Source organism: Podarcis liolepis (genome assembly GCF_965112155.1).
Source record: "Podarcis liolepis genome assembly, chromosome: 1".
In the NCBI taxonomy this organism is placed as follows: Eukaryota; Metazoa; Chordata; class Lepidosauria; order Squamata; family Lacertidae; genus Podarcis; species Podarcis liolepis.
Window position 1 is genome coordinate 31,636,711 of NC_139554.1, and position 21,911 is coordinate 31,658,621.

The window sequence follows — 21,911 nt, forward strand, 5'->3', positions numbered from 1 at the left end:
TAGGCATGGTATGATTACCATTTACTCTGGCTTCAATGTGCTCCCACTGCTGATGTTTGAAGCTGAGCCACAGTTCATATCCATCTTCTTGAGAAATACTGTTGTTTGATGGGTTTTCCCTCAAACCAGCTTCCATCCAATCTGAAAACATAAGCCACATTCACTACAGAGTTAAGCTGAGGTGTGTACATTTGAGACAGCCATTGCACATGTGCAGATGACAGCTTCGTGAAGAAGCGTTCAGGAAAGTTGCTGGTGTAGGGAAACCAAACACACAAAGCACACCAGGTGATGACATTTTTGCTCCCTTATTGTGGTGTACAGCAATGTGGAAATGGACTTGAAACACAATGGGGAAAAGCAACCTTGATTATTTTTAAACTGCTAATGTGCGCAAAGACTAAGGATCTCAGCAAAATGTAGGGCAACTGGTGGCTCTTGGGTGTGTGTGTGAGTTTTGTGTGGTGCTGTTGCTGGGGACCCAATCCTCCCTGTGGAGTACATTTGAAAGAGCTCTAGATACTGATGAAATTTGTATAGCTAGTTGCTAAACGCTAAGTTATTTGGCACCTCCCAAGTAGATAAAAACACAGGAAACCATCCCTATCTCTTATCCCTTTTTTTAAGCCTACAACAAAACCTAAATTAGTTTTATTAGACATTTCTTTGCTTAGATGTTTGTACATTAAGTGTGCTGAATGTATTAAGCACGGAGGGAATTACTGGCAGAAAGCTAAATCATGCAGATGATATCTGCTTTTAATTCTGTGCTCATTTCTATTTTTGTAGAAGCAAATTCCATGGATGAAAATCCAGCTTCCATGAAAATGCCATCATCTATATTTCACAGTGTCCACTGACATTTTGAGTCAGAGCCATTTTCTTCATTATGCAGGATGAGATGGTAGATGGAAGTGGTACGATCCAGAATGCTAGCACTGCAGATCTGTTTTTGTTTCCCTGCAAGTTGTAGATGATCTTATGAAAAGTTTAGTATAACCTTCTCCCTGGTGTGCTAGTTTACTACATCAGTGAAGACTAGAAAAAGTTAATGTGGTAATATGGTCTCCCACAGTGTTAAGTGGCGCAGCTGAGATTAGAATTCTGCTATTTTATTCTGTGTAATGTGAAGAATGGTTCTAGAATACTGCTACGATATGAGGTTGCATTTTCTCTTGTTGAATTTTCTACAAAGTGGTGGGTCCCCCCCACATTTTTCCATTCTGAGGTGGATCTAGTTGATTGTGAATGCATGGATCTTGATGTCCAAGCCTGCATGAGTTGGGGAACCTGTGGCTTCCAGATGTGGTTGGACTGCAAATCCCATCACCTGTGACCATTGGCCATGCTACCTGGAAGGGATTAGAGTCCAACAACATTCAGAGGACAACATCCCTGCCGTATGTGAATGAAGTTGGATGCTATCACATGCTCAGTCACAACAGAGTGCTGTGTGCAGAATGCTTAATTTGGGAGCTTCCAGTATTAACTACTTTCTGCTCCATATAGTCATAGCAGTAACCACAGCAAAGCCTTAGAGAAACAAATCTACAAAAAAGACAATAATCTGATGGCAGATACTTTGCGGGCAGGCAGTGGTGTTTTCTTTGAAGCACTTTCCCCTTCTATCTTCCCTTTGTTTAATTTGAGAAGGAATATAAAAACTCTGAGAGACAAACCCATCCATATGTTTAAGGTAACAAAGCTGGGAATTAGTTATGGAGTACTGCTGCTTTGAATTATGTTGCTTCATCCATTTCACCTAATAAATTCTTTTTGGAGTTAATCGCTTTAAGAGACTCGAGTAAGTAGAATGTTAGTTTTGCTCTATGGCAGGCAGAGGAGGAGGATGGGCTGGAACGCTCATGAAAGAGTGGATGGGAGGCGGAAGAGCTGTGTTTTTTCTTTTTTGCTGCTATGGAAGTTTTTAAAGGGATTTGTATGATACTCAGGCCGGCACAGTTGACAATTCTAGAGAAAAGGTCTGAATAATTTCATGACATTGCCTTGATTTCTATACTACTTTTGATGGTTGAATGGGAGTATTTATTAACTTATAGCGCTGGATATCATCGTTACAACATGAAATTGGATGCCTTTCCAAAGTCAAACAAATATTATTTATAAAAGAGGTCAGCTACCAAGGAAAGTAGGTATGTTTGGCTATCCCACTCCTGTCTGAGAGGGAGAGTGATGAGAGAAGTGTCTGGTGCACTAGAAACAGTTCCCAGCTAGTATTATTGCAAGTGAGAAGAGAAGGGGGAACACTGGGTTTGTGTAGCAGAGGAGTTGAATGTGTTAAGAGGCCTTTTCTGTTGGGAAGCCTTGTAGTCTTGTGTGTTGTGGTTACTGGCTTGCCCTCTCTGATTATAGCGAAGTCAGACAAATTCTCTTTGGTTGCCTTGTGCAATGTGGAGAGATAAGCCGTTTTCTACATTGTCCCACGTTCCAAATTAAATCTTAACAGCTACCTTGTATTTCACATTGTTTGTGAGCTGTGCGATTTGAGAAACCCCAGTGCTGCTATTGAAAGCACCTGCACTTTGACACAAAGAATGACCCATCCACATTCTGCCTAGACATTTCATGACCACTTAATAGATTGAAGAGGGAAAGCTTCTAGGTTGTGACTAGTTTGGGACTTTCCAAGCCTGGCTACTTATTTTTGTCCCTGTAGGCTTGTTTGTCTGTGTGGTGTCCATTCTTCTCTAGTGATTCAGTGGAAAATTACATAAGAGAAGGAAGTGAATCACTGACTTATGGTTTAAATGGCTTTAAACAAGGAGGGCTGCTGGCCAATAGGGAAGGTGGATGGATGGGACAAAAACTGAAAAGCGAATTTTAAGATGAAACAAAATGGGCTGGTTATCAAGAGATGACCATGATTTAGTTGTTTGTTTGGAAGCTGCTCACACACCCATTAGACCAATGATGTGTGAATGGAATTGACAGCACTTTAATTATGTACATTTGCGAAGAAGCAATTCCATGTAGCCCTTGACTTGGATGGTCAACAGTTCCTTGAAAAGCTGAGGTAATAGGTTGTGGAAGACTTTGTGGAAAGCATGAGGTGGCAACTTAATAATATTTCAGCACCCACTGGTGTACTCTCTGATGACTGATTAAACTATACTCAGAGGAGACCCATTGAAATCAATAGGATATGGTCAACTTACGGCCGTTAATTTTAGTAATTTGTTAGGGTTTTCCTGTTGCTCAGTAACGTGCTCCTTTGTTCAAGTTAAATAAGTTTATTGTGCTAGTCGAAGACCATGACAAAACCATACAAAGACAATCAATAAAAATATATAGCAAATTCTCTGCTTAAACCAACAGAACCATGCAATGAGAGAATTGGGGAGCCACCACAACCATATACAGCATATTTCAAATTATACCTCCAAACATTCCTTAAAAGTTTACTGCTTTTCCTTTTTCATACTCTTGCTGCCAGCGCAAAAAGGGTCACTTTATGAGTCACTGAGGCATTTGAGTCACTCAGCAGCCACAAAACCCTCCCAAGCAAGGAGAGACTGCTTTCTTGAAGAAACAGGATTTAGAAAGTGTCTCCTAGATTCTGAGTATAATGGGCAATGTAACAAATAATAAAAAAGTCTTCTTGCGGTTGTCCACATATGCAGATTATCTGTGTATGGAATCTTGTTATTACCCCCATCCAGCACGGCTGAGGGCATTGCCTGGAAATGCATCTCAATAAAGGCAGATCTTAATGGAACAAGCAAGAGTTTAGACAAATAACTGGCTCTAAAATGCTCCATTTTTAAGAGTGGAAACCAATAAGAAAATATGGAAGATTGTAGGTCCCTTCTGGATTCTGTCCAGTAGGGCTCTGTTTGTGAGGTGCCCAGTATATCCATGTTTCAATTTTATGTGGGACAGAGGGCACTTCAAGACTGCCACTGTTTTTGGGTCGGATCCAATTACATGCCAGCAAATTCAGGTTTTGCAGCACACCCTCTTCCCCCCCCAAAACTAGACTCTTTGAGATAAGGAAAGGGAAAGTGTGGGATAGCATTAACTTGATGTGGTATTGTCTAACATCCCTGCAACCAAATTAGAATGAATGCTCAGTACAGTAGCTGGAGGATGGTGGCCTGTTGAGTCAAGTCTCAAACCACTGGTATCTTCATGGGTATAGACATATGGGAATTAGACACTGGGAGCTCCTTTTCTTCAGTAGTTATGTTTATTGAAAAGGGAAGGAACCCTAAACAGCTGTAAGGGTATCCCAGTAATTAATAATTTTTCAGTAAAATAATAAGCTCCTGCTGTAGCCTCCTTTTGTTTTAACAGAACTAACATTCTCCATTGCAAATGTTCCCCAGGTCCCTCTACTGGGATTACTTTCAATATACCGTTGCATGCTACCCCAGTCTCCAAATCGTGCAAGATTCCACAGCAGGGGTCAGCAAACTTTTTCAGCAGGGGGCCGGTCCACTGTCCCTCAGACCTTGTGAGGGGCCAGAATATATTTTGGGGGGGAAATATGAGCGAATTCCTATGCCCCACAAATAACCCAGAGATGCATTTTAAATAAAAGCACACATTCTACTCATGTAAAAACACGCTGATTCCCGGACCATCTGTGGGCCAGACTGAGAAGGCGATTGGGCCGCATCTGGCCCCCAGGACTTAGGTTGCCTACCGCTGTTCCAGAGGTTTCAAGCACTTATGGAAGGTTTGTTCTTCCTTTGGAATGATATATGGTTAATTCACACATATCTACAACCTGAGCCTAGAGTGGAGGAGTTCCCAGCATTACACGTGAACAGGGCCTTGCTTCCTCCATAGCCGCAGCCTTGGATTCAAACAGAAATCAAACATTACCCAGACTCTCTGGCTTCTTAGCTTCTCACTTTTCTTTTTGCTTCTAGCTCACATCACGCAACTCTACCTTTGTTTTTCTAACTGCCTACAAATTGAGGAAGAGGCCCCTGCCCATTTACCATCTCACACAGAGCCCCTTCCTTTGTTCTCTTTAATGGCCCATCACCTAGGCTATCACCTCACCAGAAAGCTAGCGTGGCTATTCCAAGAATTAGAAAGAAGCCCAGGCATTTAATCTACCTCCCCCCTAAAACTCACAACAATACTCTCAGGAGCTAGCTAGGGGGAGGCAATGAAAAACGGCTGGGGGGGAGCATTTCTGGGGGAGCTCCTCTCGCTTCCACCTGCCAATCCATCGTTGCAAGTACACCCCTGCCCCCAGGACAGAAACATGAGAAACCAAGTTTTCCTTGCAGCATCTAGGTCTAGTCTGGATGGATGGTTGTGCAGAAATGTTTGTCAACACAGGTCATCTATTGCTTTCAGACTTTGCATGTTTCAGCCTTCTTTTAAACACAATCCTGAATTTTTTAAAAATTCTTTTTTAAGTGTGCTAAAATTGTTCCCCCCCCCCCCCAGTATTTAATGGCCTCTAAGAATGGAAGGGGCTGAAATGTGCATGCATGAGCAGCAGCTCAGCAGTAACCTCAAGAAATAAGAATGTATTGACTGCCAAAATATGTCCCATGGTTATCATAAGAACCAATTAAAACCATGCAAGTAAAAAGTACCAGATTGTTCAGCCATATAACCCAACACTGTTCACTTATGAGTGGTTCTCCAGGGTCTCAAGCAAATTTCTCCTTAGTCCTGTTCCATGATATCCTTTTAGTTGAAGATGCCAAAGATTAGATCTGGAACCTTTTGCAGATAGAGCATGCTCTTTAGTGTTAAATTATGGCCCCTTGATTCTCAAAACCTGGCAGGTGAATTCAGGTATTCATTGCATCCCCCCCCATGACCTCTCATAAATCTACCTAAAAACTCTATTCAGACCTGTTACCAAAGCATACTATTTTACTTGTAAGGATTTTTGCAGGACTGTATGAAATTCATCACATTTTGTATTATTTCCTGTGCACGGTGGACAGCACACAGCAGCACTTTCAGGGGCTAATGATAGGGAGCAGATGTAACAAGACCTCCAGTCACTTGTTGTAAGTGAGGTTTCCAAAGAGTCTTACTCACAGTTCTGTGGCCTCCACCTTTGACATCAGCTTGTTTTATTAGAAACATATGAACTAGTTTCAAGGCACTGGTGGAGTAATGGGGAAGTAGAATGGAGGGCGTGGCAGAGATACTATGATGATGAGGTGTTGGGTGACCTTGGAAAGGATGAGTTCACTAGATGGGATGCCATCATTTTGTTGCTGCCTACACAATGTCTGAGTCTTTCAGACAAGTTCATCCTGATTCCTTTCGGAGGGCAGTGTTGGGTGGTACAATGAACTCTAGGAAAGAATGAAAGGGTTTGAAGAATAAGGAAAATGGATATTTGTGTTCAGTGTGTAAAGTAAAAACAAACAGCTGGAGGAGATATTCCAAGAACAGTTTGTGCTTTGTAGGCCAGGACAGTCGTTTCTCAATATAACTTTGGCCTGTGTGTGAGCTTCTGGATAATGTTAACCACTGGAAAGTTACTTTGGCTAGGAAGCTTTTGAGATCCTGATAAAGTTAATGAAAATATTTCCTTTCTTCGGCTGTGCTGATCTTGCTTTGATTCTAGGAGAGGTTCTGGATGTAATTCTCATTATCCCTATGATGTTTTATGCTTCGTAAAATGACCATTGACCTTATCAAAAGTGCAGGGTAGTAAAAGTACCCCAGTGTATCTCATGTATGGTCTGCATTGCAGCACCAGCCATTGCCTAAGCATTATGGGGTGGGGAAAGACCTTACCTGGATCCAGGGGGCCTCATTCTGAGCTGCGAGTCAGTTATCATGGGGCGGGGGGAATTGAGCCTCATCCTGGAGGATATTTGTGAAAGGTTGGAGGGAGAAAGGTTGTTTTCTGCTGCTCCAGAGAAGCGGACACGGAGCAATGGATCCAAACTACAAGGAAGAAGATTCCACCTAAACATTAGGAAGAACTTCCTGACAGTAAGAGCTGTTCGACAGTGGAATTTGCTGCCAAGGAGTGTGGTGGAGTCTCCTACTTTGGAGGTCTTTAAGCAGAGGCTTGACAACCATATGTCAGGAGTGCTCTGATGGCGTTTCCTGCTTGGCAGGGGGTTGGACTCGATGGCCCTTGTGGTCTCTTCCAACTCTAGGATTCTATGATTCTATGATTCTATGATTCTATGATTCTATGATTTGTGCAAAGTTAATCCTTTATATCTGTGCCTGTATGGAATGTCCAGGTCTTGTGAGATTTGCTGAAGCCGCTCAGGAGCAGCATTAGAGAACAGAACAATCAACATTCTAAACAGTGAGCTGCTGGTCAAGGACTTCTTCTGGAAAAAGACAGAGCAAGCAAGTGAGCAGTTGGATACAACTCCAGGTCCAGGGCCTGTGCATTTGAAATCCCTTGTGGGAATGCTGTCCCAAGAACTATGTCCAAGACTTCTCGCTGGCATTTTCTAAACTCAGGAGAAGCCATGGGGTGTGGCATCTGAAAGGAGAGATAAACGCCATCAGGGCTATTGAGATCCCAGGAAAAGCAAGATCCAGTACAGCTGATAGGATTTACTGACTCTGGGTAAATAAGCTTAGCCCCTGGTCTATAGAATGCATAGGAAGAACTGTCACAAAAGCTTTCAGCAATTTCTCATAGGAAAGGTGCTGTAATCCTCTGACTACTTTGTTTCTTGTTTCTTTTTGCACCTTTTCCTATTGTATAATATCTTTGTGAGGATGGAGCAACAAGAACTGCAAAGGGTTTTCCAAAAGGGATTCCAGTATAGATTTGTATAGTGATGTTAAAATAACAGCTGTTTCATTTTCAGTCCCTTTCCAAATAGTACCTAGCATAGAATTGCCATTGCACAATAAGTTTACATACCACCCCAAGATCTTTCCCCTGATTTATCACTTCTTCAGTCTCATTGGTGTGTAGGTGGAGCTAGGATTTTTCCTCCAGAATTTGCAGCGCTTTACACTTATTTACACTGAGCCTCATTTGCTGCTGTTTATCCAGTTTAGAATGTGCTTTTTAAAAGGAGCTTTTATTTACTAGGTTATTCACCTTGCTCAGTGGTAAGGCCTAGGCCAGCCTTATGCCCTCCAGATGTTTTGTACTTCAGGTCTCACCATCGATGATCATTGGTTGTGCTGCGTGTGGCTGATGGGAGTTGTCTGAAAATCATGATGGCACAGGGTGTTGCCAAAACTATGATTTCTTATAATACCCAAATAGAGAGAGAGAGAGAGAGAGAGAGTGTGTGTGTGTGTGTGTGTGTGTGTGTGCAACTTCTTCCACTAAATGTGCTGCCAGTGAGAAAATTCATGTTTAGTAGCTCAGCCATTCCATTCTTACATGCCTCTAGAGCTCTAGGATGAACTCCATGAAATCTTAGAACATGTTTCTCTACTATAACAACTCACTCATTTTGTTCTGGACAGCTTAGTTCCTGGTGATGCATCCCTTTTATTGCCTTTTTACTAGTGTAATTTTTTGTTTTTCAAAAAAGTGATTCCTGTGGTTACCACAGGAATGTTAAACAACCATCAATGAGGGATGAAGGAAGGCTGCGTGCAGCTGAATGGGAAAGTGTGTGGATGAAACAGAAGCTGAAAAATTCTGAATGAAATGCTAATAGAACAGCCACTAGAATGTTCCCGCCTGGTGCTCAGAGATGGAGATACTTTTTGTACTCATAATAGTTTTATTAGAACTCCCATTTGTACCTGGGTATCAGAATGTTCATCCTAGTAACCTTATCAGACTTATCTTCATGATGATCAGATATGTGATGATGAAGCTGATATGCTCAAAGCATCTTGGGCTTCATCAGCATTCCCATGAAACAAAGGCAGCTGAGAAATGCTGGAGAACGCATAGTGCCATGGCTCATTTGGAAAGTGGAAAAGATTGTCCCTTGTTGGGCTCAGAGCTGTGGCTGAGCAGTCTAGACCATTAACTTCCTTTCAACAATGCACACTCCCTGAACAATACGCAAACTGAAACATGGCTTTCCTTCAAAATTTGTATTTCTCCATACATGCAGTTCTTCAGCTGCATGTACACACCCATGTATCAGGAGACACTATGCATAAATTAGTGAAAATAACTTACATAAATATGTGATGTTAAGGGAATTGCTTGTAAAGTGTGTGTATCAGGAAGAATGCTCACTAAAATGCTAGTGAATTTTCATGACGATGTTTAATTTTTTAAAAATTGCAGGCTGATGTGGAAATTTGGCAAACTGAACTTAAGATTGGAAAAATGAGAAAAATAAGAGAAACTGAGAATTGTAGCTTTGTCTCCCTAGTGGAGGCTCAAAAACCCTCCTGAACAGTGAAGGCTGTAGTAAAGAGGGCTGAAGTGGGAAGAGAGAATCACCCCGAATCAGAAGCACCTTGTGTGAATGGAGCTCCGTTTTGCACCAGGTGCCTGTATCTGATTTAGGGCAATTCTCTCGCTTCTCCAAGAACTCCCTGTCCACTACCCACACTGTTCAAGAGGACCTCAACCCTCCAGAGAGTCTTTCTTGGGTGGGGGAATATGAGGATGAGATAGTTCCCCTCGGTGAACCTTCTTCAATTAGCAACTCTCAGGATCGAATCCATTGTCCTTTGTTTCAGTATGAACACAAGATTCATGTTGCAAGATAAAGCAGGCTGAGGACCAGATTTCAAATAATAGTTAATGACTGAGCCACCAAAGTTAACATAGTGAGAATTCTTTTAGAATGAGCTCTCTCTCTCCAAACCCACCCCCAAGTATAAGAAAGAGCTGGCTCATGCTGCTCAAACCAATAGTTTAATATACCGTATTTTTTGCACCATAACACTCACTTTTTTCCTCCTAGAAAGTAAGGGGAAATGTCTGTGCGTGTTATGAAGGGAATGCCTACGGGTGGCATGCCTATGGATTTTCCTCCTCTAAAAACTACGTGCGTGCTATGGTCAGGTGCGTGTTATAGAGCGAAAAATACGGTAGTTAACCCCTAAATTTAGCAGCAAACCTTGAATCCAAATCTTCAGGGTTTCAGGTAGGACTCCCCCCCCCCCCCAGCCCTGCTTCTTGGAGCTTCTTTAAGCGCTGCATCGAAACTGGGATCTCATGCTTACGAGTCTGTATTGTGCAAATGCACACTGTATATAGATGCTGTGGAAGTAGGAACGTGCAGGGAATCTGATACAACTTGTGGGGCTTAAGTGTCTCGCATAAGACCTATTTAATCTCACTGACTCACTTTAGGCTTCTTTGGAGATCTCAGTACTGACTCTGCCCTGGCTCATTTAGGATGCTGAAAAATACAGGGTGGGTCAGGGTACTTACAAACAAAGCTGTCTGGAAAGCTTGGCACTGATCCCCTGAAAGGAAAATGGGAGCCAACAGGGTGGAATGGGTTGAAAAGCCTAGGAAAGAAAGAGGTTTAGAATCCGCTGAGTTAAAACAAGCTTTGCTCTGTTGGGGTGACATACAGCATGTGTTAAGTGGGCACTGAAGAGTGGCCTTGGGAACTGGGAGTGTATGCGTATTGTTTGCTTGACTGCTGCAAAATGCCAGGCCCCATAAATAAAATTACCCAGGGGTGGGGGTGGGGAATGCAAATTCACTCATGGGTGTTCATTCCCTGTAAAAGTTTCTTTCATGACTTTTATGAGTTGCGTGTTCTGTTTATTTTCTTGGCCAGGCTTCTTTTCTGGCTACATCTCTTTCCTTGTCAATGCCAGAGGCAGGAATGGGAATGCGCTTCAGCCCTTTGCAGAAGATGAGTAGGCTTTTGTGGGATCACTCACGGCTGGAGGAAGATGAGAGGCTTAGGACAACAACAGCACTTTCATCATAAATACATTACCATCTTGCCCAGTCACAGCAGTGATGGCCCTTTGCTCAGGGCCAATTCATTTAACACACTGCATGCATGACTTCTGGGTTGTTGTTGTTTTCTGAGCCCAGATAAATTTGAGCTATGGGAAAACTTCTTGAAGTGGTTTTGAACTGGGGATGTGCCAAAATGGTTATGCACAGCTCAAGAGGACCCAACAGATATATATTATTGGCACCCCACAAGTTTTTTGTATTCTTGTGAATGGTGGCTAGATTCAGGGCTGTTTTTCACCTGGAACTTGCCGGAACTTAGTTCTAGCTCCTCTCAGATGGGCGCCATTGTCATTCTAAGAGAACGAGGGATGTGTTCATGGTGAGTTCCAGCATCTCTGTTTCTAGAGAAATAGCACTGGCTAAATTCATTCACAAGGGGCTGAATTCCCTGGAGGCAGCTGTAAAAAAGTAGTCTGGAATGATCCTGGAAGCCATTTAAGCTGGTTGCTTCCACGTGTCTCAGCAATGGTGAGAGGTTAGGCAGCTTACAATTTTGAATGATGGCTTAAAACCAAAAGATACAAGTCAAAAGAATGGTGGGGGTGGATATGAAGAAAAGAGGGAAATATGCATGTCCAGATCCTAGGTCTTTCATAATTTTACATAATAAAGTTGCTTAATGGCAGTGGAGGAGATGGTTCTGAGAGAATCAAATAGCAGATGGTCCAAATGGAGCTGATGAAGAGGAGCCTCCAGGTTCATCTCTCCCTCTGATGCAGCCAGAAAGAATGCCTGGCCATGTCGAACACAGATAGAAGCTGGAGGTGTATTGCCGGAAATGCTGTGACATATGATGCGGGCATGGCCAATGATACTTCCTTTTTTGGACTGAAGTTGTTGTCCATATCAGTTTTGTATTGGTGAAAAACTTGATCTTTGCAAGTGTCCATTTACTTTTAAATTATATTCCTGTAATTTGGGGATTAATGAAAGGACAACAGAGGGGATTTCGTGAACCTTTGTGGTTGCCAAGAGACTTCGACTGTGTATACACTCCTGTTAACTCTACATCCAGTGTATTCCCATGGCTGGTTTGGGAAGTGGCATGCACACAATGTTAGCCCAAATCCATATCTATCCTGTCATTTCCTAGTGATACATTTCCCCCAAAACCAGCTTCAATTCCAATTGAGAATAAGAACAATTTAGCTCAGGCATAGGCAAACTCGGCCCTCCAGATGTTTTGAGACTACAGTTCCCATCATCCCTGACCACTGGTCCTGTTAGCTAGTGATGATAGGAGTTGTAGTCCCAAAACATCTGGAGGGCCGAGTTTGCCTATGCCTGATTTAGCTGCATTTTAAGATGGTAATGTGTACACCGCCTTATATTACAAGCCTGGAAGGATAAACACCCACCGTCTATTATGCAGTGGTGTGAGGACTGTACCACCCTAGCTACATTCTATTGTGTTTCTTATCAACTACATGTGGATAGCTGTTTCAACATTTGGACATCAATTTATATGTTTAACCTAAGATGGATGTATCAGGGATATTGTATTTTTAATGGGAACTGATTGGGGCTTCTTCCTCCTTTTTTCTTTGTTTTTCTTCCTTCCTTTTCTTTGTTTTTGTATATCTTTCTTCTTTCGAATTTGGTATGCAAATCAATAAAAGGGAAAGAAAGATTTGTATCATTTTATCCAGCACAGATGTTAGCTCTGTTTTCTTTTCAACAGGTCTCAGAGCCAAAGTCGTTCTGTTGCTACCCCTCAGCTGCACACGGGGCCCTCTCGTACAGTTCGACGCTATCCAGCCACCAATAATGATCAGCTCACATCCAATGCCTTGCCGAATGGGAATGGATTTGAACAGAGCAGTTCTGGGCCACGTATGGCATTTCAAGAACCATCTTCACCTCACGGGGGTAAGGTCTAAAGAATGAGCCAGGTTTCTTTGACAAATGTTTCTAAGCACAGGCTTCATGCAGTGTTGGTGGTGGTGGGGAGTCCATCAAGGTAGTGGGATGAGGGTGGTGCTGTGGTCTAAACCACAGAGCCTAGGGCTTGCCAATCAGAAGGTCAGCAGTTCAAATCCCTGCGACGGGGTGAGCTCCCATTGCTCTGTCCCAGCTCCTACCAAACTAGCAGTTCGAAAGCATGCCAGTGCAAGTAGATAAATAGGTACTGCTGCAGCAGGATGGTAAACAGCCTTTCTGTGCACTCTGGTTTCTGTTGTGCCAGAAGTGGTTTAGTCATGCTGGTCACACGATTCGGAAAGCTGTCTGTGGACAAACGCCAGCTCCCTCGGCCTGAAAGTGAGATGAGCGCTGCTCCCCATAGTTGCCTTTGACTGGACTTAACTTTCCAGGGGTCCTTTACCTTTACCATTAAGGTAAGGTAAAGGTACCCCTGACCATTAGGTCCAGTAGCGGATGACTCTGGGGTTGCGGCGCTCATCTCACTCTATAGGCTGAGGGAGCTGGCGTTTGTCCAGAGACAGCTTCCGGGTCATGTGGCCAGCATGACTAAGCTACTTCTGGTGAACCAGAGCAGCACATGGAAACACCGTTTACCTTCCCTCCGGAGCGGTACCTATTTATTTACTTGCACTTTGATGTGCTTTCGAACTGCTAGGTGGGCAGGAGCTGGGACCAAGCAACGGGAGCTCACCCCGTTGCAGGGATTCGAACCACCGACCTTCTGATTGGCAAGCCCTAGGCTCTGTGGTTTAGACCACAGCGCCACCCATGTCCCTGTCACCATTAAGGTAGGGTATAGTTGAGAATGCCATAGCCATGTACATGTGCCAGCAATCCGTAGCAATACAGTGAGTAAGGTTTACATAAACACTCATTTCCATGGGCCTGATTAGGTGTATAATCCAAAGTACCAGCACAGAATTTAGCTAGCTACAGGCGGGAGTGAGAATGATGGTGATGGTGATGATGATTTAATTTGCATTTTCATAAGAAACTACCTAATTTACACTTTTCAAACTAATATGCAAGCTGAAACACTGTTATTCTTCAAAATTCACACAAAATTTTGCAGTTCTGTTCTACACCCAATCAAACAAAATGTACAAAAATGAATATATAAAGGGAGTATGTAATTTAAAAATCATTGGTGAAAATAACATACAAAAATACATTATATTAGGAAAATGACTTGCAAAAATATGTATATGTCAGAACAAAGAACAAAGATGTGTATTCATAAAATTCTGAGGGGTTTTCATGAACGTCACATCTGACATCAAGGCGTCATGCACAATGTTATGACATCATGCATGATGCCTGGACGCAACATCACTATGTCATGTACCTCGTCACCCCCCCATTTCCTACCTGAACTGGTCTCCTGGTGGAGATGAAACCTATCATGCGTACTAGCCATTGATAGCATTGTCGTTCATGAATTTGTCTCATTGTCTTTTAAATCCATCCAAGTTTGGGGCCATCACTGCTTCTTGTGGGGGAAAGCCACTACCGAGATAAGGAGGAGGTGGGGTTGCGAGCTTCACGCCCCTTCCCCACACTCGCGGGGGCTGGCTCCAGCCCATGCGATAGCAGAGGGAATCCTCGGCTGCGTCATACCCCGGGCCAGCCAATCGGCTGGCTCCGGGGGCGTGGCCTCGGCTACTTAGGTCTGCCGCAGCCGAGGCTCCCCCTCTTTCCCTGGCTGCAGCTGACCGGTTTTCCCTCCCTTCCCACCCTCTAGGCTAGGTGCTTTGACGTTGCTATGAACTTCGGTTGGTTGCCATCAAGGGGCCTGGTAGGAATTTTCCCAACTGGCAGATTGGTACCAGCCATTTGGTTTTCGCCTACCTCATAGCAAACCGTCACAACTCCTTGGTATTGGCGGTTAGGCATTGGTGGGGGTACTGTTTTATTGTTATGCAGATGAAGGGGGGAAGGAGTGCCATCACCTTCCCCCAAACAAAGGGTAGTCCGGTAAAGGATTCCGGGGGGCGTGGCCTTGTCCTAAGCCTAAGGAGGTGTGGGCCCACAGTACGCCCCCACACGGTGACGCCGGGGGGAGGTCCTAGTTGACGTGCCTCAGCAGGACTCCTCCCACTGGTGGTTAACCCTAACCTTCAAGCCGGTTAGTTGTTAGGACCAATGCCTAAGCCAATACCGCTCAATTCCTGTAATCAATAAAGTTGTGGCCTAATTTGACCCATTAACCTGAATTCTGTTGTCCTGTGTCTTTATTTCATTGGGGGGAGGTGGGAACTCGCCACGCAACTATGTGCTGAGTGAAGAAGTACCGTCTTTTGTCTGCCCTGAGTCTTTCAACATTCAGCTTTGTTGGATGTTCCCCTCATGTTATAAGAGAGGGAGAAAAACTTTTCTCTCACCACTTCCTTCCCGCCATGCCTAATTTTTTACACATCTATCATTGTTTCCTCTTACTTGCCTTTTCTCCAAACTAAAAAGCCCCAAATGTTGTTGTTTATTAAGTTATATACTGCTTATATGCCAGAATGGCTTCTAAGTGGCGTACAACTATAAAACCAATGCATAATAAAAATACATAGCAACAAATCCACTGGGGCATTAAAACATCCTTAATTTAAAAAATACAATAAAACAAATCTTGTAGTCATTCTTCATAGTTGCTCCATTGCCTCCATCCTTTTGTTTGCCCTTATCTGAACCCTTTCCAGCTCCCCAATATCCTGTTTGAGGTGAGGCATCAAGCTTTCCCCCCTCAGCTTTGACATCTCTACCCTAACTGATCTATGCAACATTCCTCTACCTTCACTTCAACTAATTGGCCTGGCTGTCTCTCCCCCCCTCCCCCCCGTCTTAGCTGGAGTAGGACCGGAGTAGACTGGAACGCAGCCATGTGCTCTGTTCTGGTGGGAGGCATTAATATTGTAGATTATTATTATTATTACATCCAAGCATTTCCCTTCAGGGTAGCTTTCCCAGTCTCCTTTCCTTCCTTAAAACAGGGCCGAGAAATAAAGGCGGAAAGAATTTATTGTCATTCTGATACAGAAATGCCTCGTGCTTCTTTCAGTTAATGCATTTTATCCCTTTCCCCTAGTTTTATTTAAGTAAATCCTTGAAATGTATTCTGTGGGTTCGCTGCGTAATCTACTAAATCCTCCTGTTCACCCTTTAGTAGTCTGTACTTATTGCTTTTATAGAGTTTGTAATATCAGGGCTTGTAATATAGGCCTTATTGTTGCCCACTGTGACATTATATGGGCCAGTGGCCTGGTACAGCAGACTCTTCTTATGTTCTTTCGTCCATGGCCCTAAGCCACTACAAGTCCCATTGTCCCTGGAACCATTGGCCATGCTGGCTGCGCTGATGGCAGTCAGAATCCAGCATCTGGAGGACACAAGTCCCTCACTCCTGTGCTAAACTAAGGTGCTCAGAGACATCTTTCTGCTCTGTGATGGTCATTTTTCTTTTCCTTGCAGGTGTCAACCTGACAGAAAAAATCAGGAAGATAAAGATTATCTTCACCCCCACAATCTGTAAACAGACTTGTCGACATGGCCGCTGCTACAACAGCTGTGAGAAAGGAGACACCACCACCCTGTACAGCCAGGGCGGGCATGACCATGACCCTAAATCGGGCTTCCGTATCTGTGAGTCTTCCCATATGCCTAACCCCTTTCACAAGGTTTATCTATCTTCCTCTGTTGCTTTCATCCACGAGACTAGCAATTCACTGCAGGAGCAGAGTTCAGAGTAGGAGGAGGATGGCAGCTCAATTGGCCTGAAAATGAGTCTTCCCCGAGACTGGTTCTGCCCTCTTTGAGACAAGAGGTCGAATACAGTTACCTTTTGTCCTCCTCTCAATACAGCAGTTCAGTCAGAGTCTCAGACAGGCATTGCTGCAATTCTTCTTGTCAGGGCCAATTTTCTGCTTTCATTGGCATTACCTTTTGGGTCTGACTCCCAACACCTAATTTCTTCCTGTTCTCTCCTTTCGCTTGTGTGGAAACCAGGAGAGTTGGCTGAAACTTTTATGCCGTTCCTAATTATTATGGCAGCTGAAGCCTTTCTTCTGATCTTGCTGAAACTGTAATTGCACAGGAAATTTCAGTGAGCTGGACAGGTCAGCCCTCTAACCATTGCTCTGGAGCAACTTTCCCCAGCTGGTGCCCTCCAGATGTTTTGGGAGTGCAACTCCTACCAGCTCCAGATGACTAGCGCTACAAAACATCTAGAGGGCTCCAGGTTGGGGAAGGGCTGCTCTAGAGTTTGACCCTATCTAGTAGTTTGACCCTATCTTGTAGTTTGACCCTATCTAGTAGTACTGGGATGCGGGTGGCGCTGTTGGTTAAACCACAGAGCCTAGGACTTGCCGATCAGAAGGTCAGCGGTTCGAATCCCCGCGATGGGGTGAGCTCCTGTTGCTCGGTCCCTGCTCCTGCCAACCTAGCAGTTTGAAAGCACGTCAAAGTGCAAGTAGATAAATAGGTACCGCTCCGGTGGGAAGGTAAACGGCATTTCCGTGCACTGCTCTGGTTCGCCAGAAGCGGCTTAGTCATGCTGGCCACATGACCCGGAAGCTGTCTGCGGACAAACGCCGGCTCCCTCGGCCTATAGAGTGAGATGAGCGCGCAACCCCAGAGTCGGTCATGACTGGACCTAAAGGTCAGGGGTCCTTTTACCTTTATCTTTAGTAGTTCTGTGGAATGGCCCTGCACAGCTCTCACAGAAGAACCCAAATGCTTCCTCCCTGTGGTTGAATTTTAGGGTGTCTTCCCATTCAAGGTTTCAGTCCATTTTGGCTTAACATGTTGAATTGGAAAATGAAACCTACCTTGGCCATATTGCACATTTATCCGGCCCATGTTAGTAACATTCTTCCATGGCACAAATAGTAGGGCTGAGGATAGAAGTGCCTTCAAGCACCACAGGCAGAAAGTTTCTTAGTCATCTTTGGAAGTAGAGTTAGCTCACATGCTTGGTGTCCTTCATAACTGGGACAGCTTGACATCTTTTGTTTTTAAGTTGTATTCATTCAACTTGTTTTTATTATTGCTTGTTAGCCTCCCTGAGCCCGGCCTTGGCTGGGGAGGGTGGGGTATAAATAAAAATTATTATTATTATTATTATTATTATTATTATTATTATTATTATTATTATTTATTTTTCTGTGACTGAGACTTCTTGATAGGACAGGTATTTGCCTATTTGCTGGCTAGGGTGAGCTTCTGGACATTCATCTGCATTCCATCTCTGGCTTTCACTTACAGATTTCCTTTCTTTGCAGATTTCTGCCAGATTCCCTGTCTAAATGGGGGACGCTGTGTGGGCAGGGACGAATGCTGGTGCCCATCTAACTCTACAGGGAAGTTCTGCCACCTACCAGCTTTGAAAGTGGAAAGGAAAAAAGATGTGCCAAACAGCCTGGCAAGCAACTCCATGAAACATTCCATGTACACACTTCCTTTATCCAACCAACTTGGTAAGCAGCACTGGTCTCGTTGCTTCTTATAGGCTGCTGGTGTGTGGAGCTTATATCGGGCATGCCTTTGCCTCCTCCCCACCTTCCTCTTGCCATGAAGTGGGAAAATAATTATCAGATGATAAGTGCCTTATAGAAGAAGGGATGGTTCTCTACAAAAACATCCCTAACTCTGCTTAACTATTCACAATCTTAGTACTGCTCAATTGTGTGTGCTTCAAGATAAATACATATGCAGGATGTTGGCTCAGGTATGCACCTGTGCTTAGGACTCCTTTTGTGAGAGCACTACCTTTTACTGCCATGCAGGTATCTGCCTTGTATTCTAATTAATTATTAGATATGATTTAGATATATAGATGCACACACACACACACACACACACACACACAAATTGAGGACCTAAGTAGAGGTTTCTGAATTTCTTAATTGAAATCCCCATAAAGAAATAGCCACACTCCCTTCACATAGGTAAAACCCCTGGTCTAGAATTCATAATAAGTCACTCATGTAGGCTATAATCTACACATAGCCTGGAAAGAAGCTAATGGATGATGCTAATATTCTTGTCCATACAGTGGTACCTTGAGTTACAAATGCCTCAGGTTACAAACACTTCAGGTTACAAACTCCGCTAACCTGGAAGAGTTACTTTGAGCTGAGAACTTTGCCCTAGGATGAGAAAGGAAATTATGTACTGGCGGCGCAGTGGCAGCAAGGGGCCCCATTAGCGAAAACATGCCTATAGTTAAGAACAGTTTCAGGTTAAGAACAGACCTCCGGAATGAATTAAGTTTGTAACTAGAGGTACCACTGTATTCTGATACTCACAGGTTTCATTGTTTTCTCTGGGCTTCGTGGCAATTCAAAAGTTATTTCCCTTGTTTGTACATCTTGGGCCATAAATGAACAGTGATGGCTGCTTTTCAGTCTAATGTTTGTACTGAGAACCAGTGTGGTCCTGCAGATGGAGCAAATGTCAGAGTATCTCCACTAACCCCTCTAGAAATTTGTAGGTTGCCTCAGAGCAAGAAGCAAAGTCATGTTTCCATTGACAAACTTTCCTTCCAGCTTCCAGAAATCCATCCCTTGTGAACGTACATATCGACCACCCTCCGGAAGCTGCTGTGCAGATCCATCAGGTAGCTCGAGTGAAAAGTGACGCAGATCAGTCAGAAGAGAACAGTGTTGAAGCTGTGTTGATATCTCAGTTTCCATTGGCTTCCCACCAGTACAGTGATAACGCCACCACCACCACCATCAACAACAACAACATTGTCACAGAGAGACATCAGCAGCCGAGGCCTCAAGACCTAGTGGGAAAGTGTTACATGGAGTCAATGCATGGAAAGGTCAGAGCTATTCTGTCTTAGCTCAATTTTGTTCGCACACTTGGGGTGTAGGTTATGGAATGTGAGATTAATGGATGCAGTGTGTGTGAACCCTAAGCATGCACATGAAATGTCATTTTTTATTATTTGATTTTATTTATTGAAAACATTCGTATCCCACCTTCTCTTGAAAAATCCAAGGTAACGTCATAAGGTGATGTTGAATGCAATAAAAAATAATAAAATGCAAAAATCATCATCAAGCAAAAGAGGCAGCGGCGGAAAACTAATGGGTAAAAGCAGGTAAAAGCAATGAAACAGAGGCAGCTACAAACATTTAAAAGATCAGGGACAATGATTCAGGCATTTTGGTCCACCAGGGAGAATGTACAATTATTTTTAAAATTACCTCAGCCTACAAATGCTCTAGAAAGTCAAACAAAAAATGCCAGGCAGGGTTCATTCAATTCTGTAGGTAGCGCTTTTTCCTTCCCCCAGAAACTCTTCCTCACAAAGGAGGCAGCTGAGCCTGTGGTCTGAAGTACTTTGCACATCCTCAAAGAGCACATCTAGTCCTGTGAGTCAATAGAAGTGCTGATCAACTGATGCTACCTTGACCATACGTTGTTCTGAGACTTTTTGTTCCAGCCTTTTTACTGTCTGTTTTTCCTCACACACATACACTCAAACAATCTGGGTCCAAAGGACACTCTTTTTATAGCTAGTTAAGATTTTATTAGGAAATGAATATATATGGAAACTCTTCTCACAATAAACAAATGCTTGGTATTGATTAAAATTCATTTCCCTTGAAGCTTCTAGGGAAAGAAAATTCACATAAGTGGTGCAATCTAGTCCTACTCTTTTCTTCCCTCCCTCCCTCCCTCCCTCCCTCCCTCCCTCCCTCCCTCCCTTGCCTTCCCTTGCCTTCCCTTCCTTCTTTCTTGTTTCATAGGTTCTGTGGAATTACAGTGGTACCTCGGGTTACATACGCTTCAGGTTACATACGCTTCAGGTTACATACGCTTCAGGTTACAGACTCTGCTAACCCAGAAATAGTATCTCGGGTTAAGAACTTTGCTTCAGGATGAGAACAGAAATCGTGTTCCGGCGGCGCGGCAGCAGTGGGACACCCCATTAGCTAAAGTGGTGCTTCAGGTTAAGAACAGTTTCAGGTTAAGAATGGACCTGCGGAATGAATTAAGTTCTTAACCCGAGGTACCACTGTATACAGGAGTTCAGAATAATGCTTGTGTGTATTTTTTAGATTGCTACATTGCATTTATAACCCAGATTTTCAGGGGACAGTCTGTGTCATTTGGGATCCATGCCCAAGGCAATCAATTTTGACATTAGTCAGACTCGGCTCCATCCTGATTCCTAGTACTAGGTCTTCTCAGCCAAGCAATTCTACATGGATTCATTCTGAAAATTTGGTATGAAACATTTTGCCTATAATAATAGGGTTGGAAAATCCCAATTCCACTTTATGAGAGTAAATGATCCATGCAGTCGCTGTTTTTCTTAAGTACTTGTTTTTCCCCCAAGTGCTGACTGGTGGATTTAGTGAAAGGAGGAGACACATTTAGGCCTTACTTCATCTCAGGTAGGGTTCTATAGGTAACTTCAGGGGGTGGGAGTGGGGAAAGCAGCTACCTTGTTCTTCTCTTGCTTCGTTCCACTGGAGCAGGGTCCACAGTGGAGCAGACTAGGTGATGGCTAGGAGCCTGGGCAGGAAGCATTTGTCTCTTCCGTTTCAGTCTGAAGCCATACTTATTGGAATGTGAGTGCTGGGGACATGCCCATTTTGGCGATGGATGAGTGCCAGATTTGGCCTGTGGACTACAACAATTCAGCTCTAATGGGGGAGACTGTAATCCAGAGGGCCTTGTTAGGAGGGGAAAAAAATACTCATTAAGTAAATGAAAACGCCTTGCCACAAATGTCCCCACAAGGTCTGGAATTGTCTACCCATCCCGCGAGTTAATAGATGTACGTCTGTGAAAAGGCATTTGTTTTATCCAAAGGCTTTGCTTGGTGATATTATCTCTGGGTCATGCTCTGCTGCTCAAACATAACAGTAATACCTTGTATCTAATACTAATACCCTGGCTTTCCAAGAGCCAAAGATACAGGCAAGGCTCTCGTTTTCCTGTCTGCGAGACTGTTTACTGTCTTAAAATACACCTCTGGCCCTGCAGGGAGCACGGGTGCCTGTAATGACGCCTAAGAATAATGCAAGCACCATTGTTAGGGGTGGAGGAGAAGTTTGTTTGGTTTGTATTTCACTGCGAAACCCCTTAACACAAAGCGAAGGAACAGCTTATCCTTCAACATTTACACGGCTCTGAA

At 43.6% G+C, this 21,911-nt stretch overlaps 1 protein-coding gene across 3 annotated transcripts in view; it reads left to right on the top strand.

Moving 5' to 3' along the window:
• Positions 1–21,911, top strand: part of LTBP2 (latent transforming growth factor beta binding protein 2) — a 136,007-nt gene that overhangs the window by 34,125 nt on the left and 79,971 nt on the right. For all 3 annotated transcript variants that reach the window (XM_083505804.1, XM_083505803.1, XM_083505805.1), the window contains 4 exons: positions 12,525–12,712; positions 16,226–16,396; positions 18,034–18,228; positions 19,300–19,580. In XM_083505804.1, the coding sequence (XP_083361930.1) occupies positions 12,525–12,712; positions 16,226–16,396; positions 18,034–18,228; positions 19,300–19,580 (835 nt within the window). The remainder of the gene's footprint in view (positions 1–12,524; positions 12,713–16,225; positions 16,397–18,033; positions 18,229–19,299; positions 19,581–21,911) is intronic.